At 48.2% G+C, this 1,760-nt stretch overlaps 1 protein-coding gene across 3 annotated transcripts in view; it reads left to right on the top strand.

The window, feature by feature from the left end:
- Positions 1 to 712: 712 nt before the first annotated feature.
- LOC107717608 (GRAM domain-containing protein 1B-like) overlaps positions 713 to 1,760 on the top strand; it is an 82,563-nt gene continuing 81,515 nt past the window's right edge. For all 3 annotated transcript variants that reach the window (XM_016524413.1, XM_016524414.1, XM_016524415.1), the window contains exon 1: positions 713 to 1,116. In XM_016524413.1, coding sequence (XP_016379899.1) covers positions 713 to 1,116 — 404 coding nt within the window. The remainder of the gene's footprint in view (positions 1,117 to 1,760) is intronic.

A 1,760-nucleotide genomic window follows, 5' to 3' on the forward strand; every position in this document is an offset into this window, starting at 1 on the left:
GAGGGCAGCTGTATGTGCCGGAAGACTGAGATGCAGACCATTGTGGGAACAGCAACCTGAGGAACGTGACCAACCCACAATTCCGGCTCCAGACATTACCATCCATCTTCAAAATTGTTGTTGGATAACCGGACTGTACTCAGGAGAGATTTCCTGGCATCTTTAACAAAAAACACACAGGTCATTTCTATAGTCTGAGTGTTTATGCTCGTGTTCGTGTGTGTGAGACCGTCTCGGACCTTCGGGGAGTCCTGGAGTACTGTTACACCGATAGCCGCCCCTTATGCATGTTTCATCTGCTGGGAGGAGAAAAGAGCTCTCCTTTGTCATTTAACACCGCTGTAGGCCACACACGCTCCTGTCATTTTCACTCACCTCCACCAGTTCATCCACCCAAACACCATCAGGTGCCCTTTGTTGGGTAATTGTGCAGCTAAAACAAGTAGAAAGAGTTCAATCGATCGTCAAGAAAGGACTCAAACAGCTATTCAGCGCAGGACTGGATTATCGACTTTTGATCGAAGTGCCCCGGCATTCAGACAAGTCTTAGAGGACTCAGGATCAACTTAACACCTCAGTTTCCTCTTGAATCTTTAACCCGGACACCTCCCCGGTTAGACTCTCACCTTCCCTGGTAGCTGGGAAGTAACCGTAGCATCTCCGTTTAGCATCTTACCGGTGATCACAGCGGCAGGGGTGGTGAGCTCGGAGCATGACGGACACCCTTCGCCCGCCGTCCCTCCAGGTGCACGTCCCCCAGGACGAGTCCAGCCATGGAGAGGAGGAGGGCGGTGGGAGCGGAGGCGGTCACGACAGCCTCGTCTGGTCCAGCTCGTCCACCCCCACCCTGCGGCGCCGACGGTTTAAGATGAGACGAATGAAAAAGCTGCCCAGCGAGCGGGAGCGGCTTGAGAACGGGCTGCTGCGGCACCCCGGATCCTGCTCGGCTTCCAAAGAGTACCTTCAGCTGCCCTCCATCGAAATCACGCCATCCAGCGATGAAGACGCGGCCTGGTCGAACAGCTCCACCCCGAGCGCCTCGCCCCGGCGCAAACGATTCCTGCTTCGCAAGTGGCTGAAGGTGCGAGAGAGGAAGAAGCAAGGCAGTGAGAGCAGGTTGGTGTTTCAGACATGCGGTTCAGTCACGTCACAGTTGGTGATTTCTAGCAGCAAGTACTCTTATTTTGGGATAGCTTGCCCAAAAATGCCTGACATTAAGTGTTTGGAAGACACCAGCTAGCTTTGTGTAGTTTATTCTGTAGGAGTTGGCTTAGCTGTAATAGAGTGAGGTAATGACATATTTTTGTAGGCCACTCCGGATGTTTACTTCACACTGGTTCCCTCTACAAAAACCCAATCAGAGTTTTCCATTGGCTTCTAGATAATTACAGAAATAAGCTCTTTGATCAACAAAAGTTTATGATTCTTACACGTTTTGTTCATCGTGATTATCTTAACAAATCTTATGAATTTTGAAGCAATATAATCAGCAGAAGTAAAAAGCCAAATGTAGGCTTTAAACGAACAACACCACAGTCACATGACTTCAGTGCCACCAAAATTAAGCTCCCGTCAACTCCTTCAGGCTTTATGTAAAACATTTTTATTGAAAGTTTCAGTTAGGGGGTATTCACACAAAATGTGATTTTGCTTTGAAAAACACAACTTGGGCAATAGAATGGGGAAAACCGCAAGGCCTTGAGACATTTTTTTTAACGCAAGGTCTTGAGACGTTTTTTTTTTTTTTTTTATTTTTTTTT

This window comes from Sinocyclocheilus rhinocerous, unplaced genomic scaffold (assembly GCF_001515625.1).
Source record: "Sinocyclocheilus rhinocerous isolate Xijiao unplaced genomic scaffold, SAMN03320098_v1.1 scaffold240, whole genome shotgun sequence".
NCBI classification, from domain to species: Eukaryota; Metazoa; Chordata; class Actinopteri; order Cypriniformes; family Cyprinidae; genus Sinocyclocheilus; species Sinocyclocheilus rhinocerous.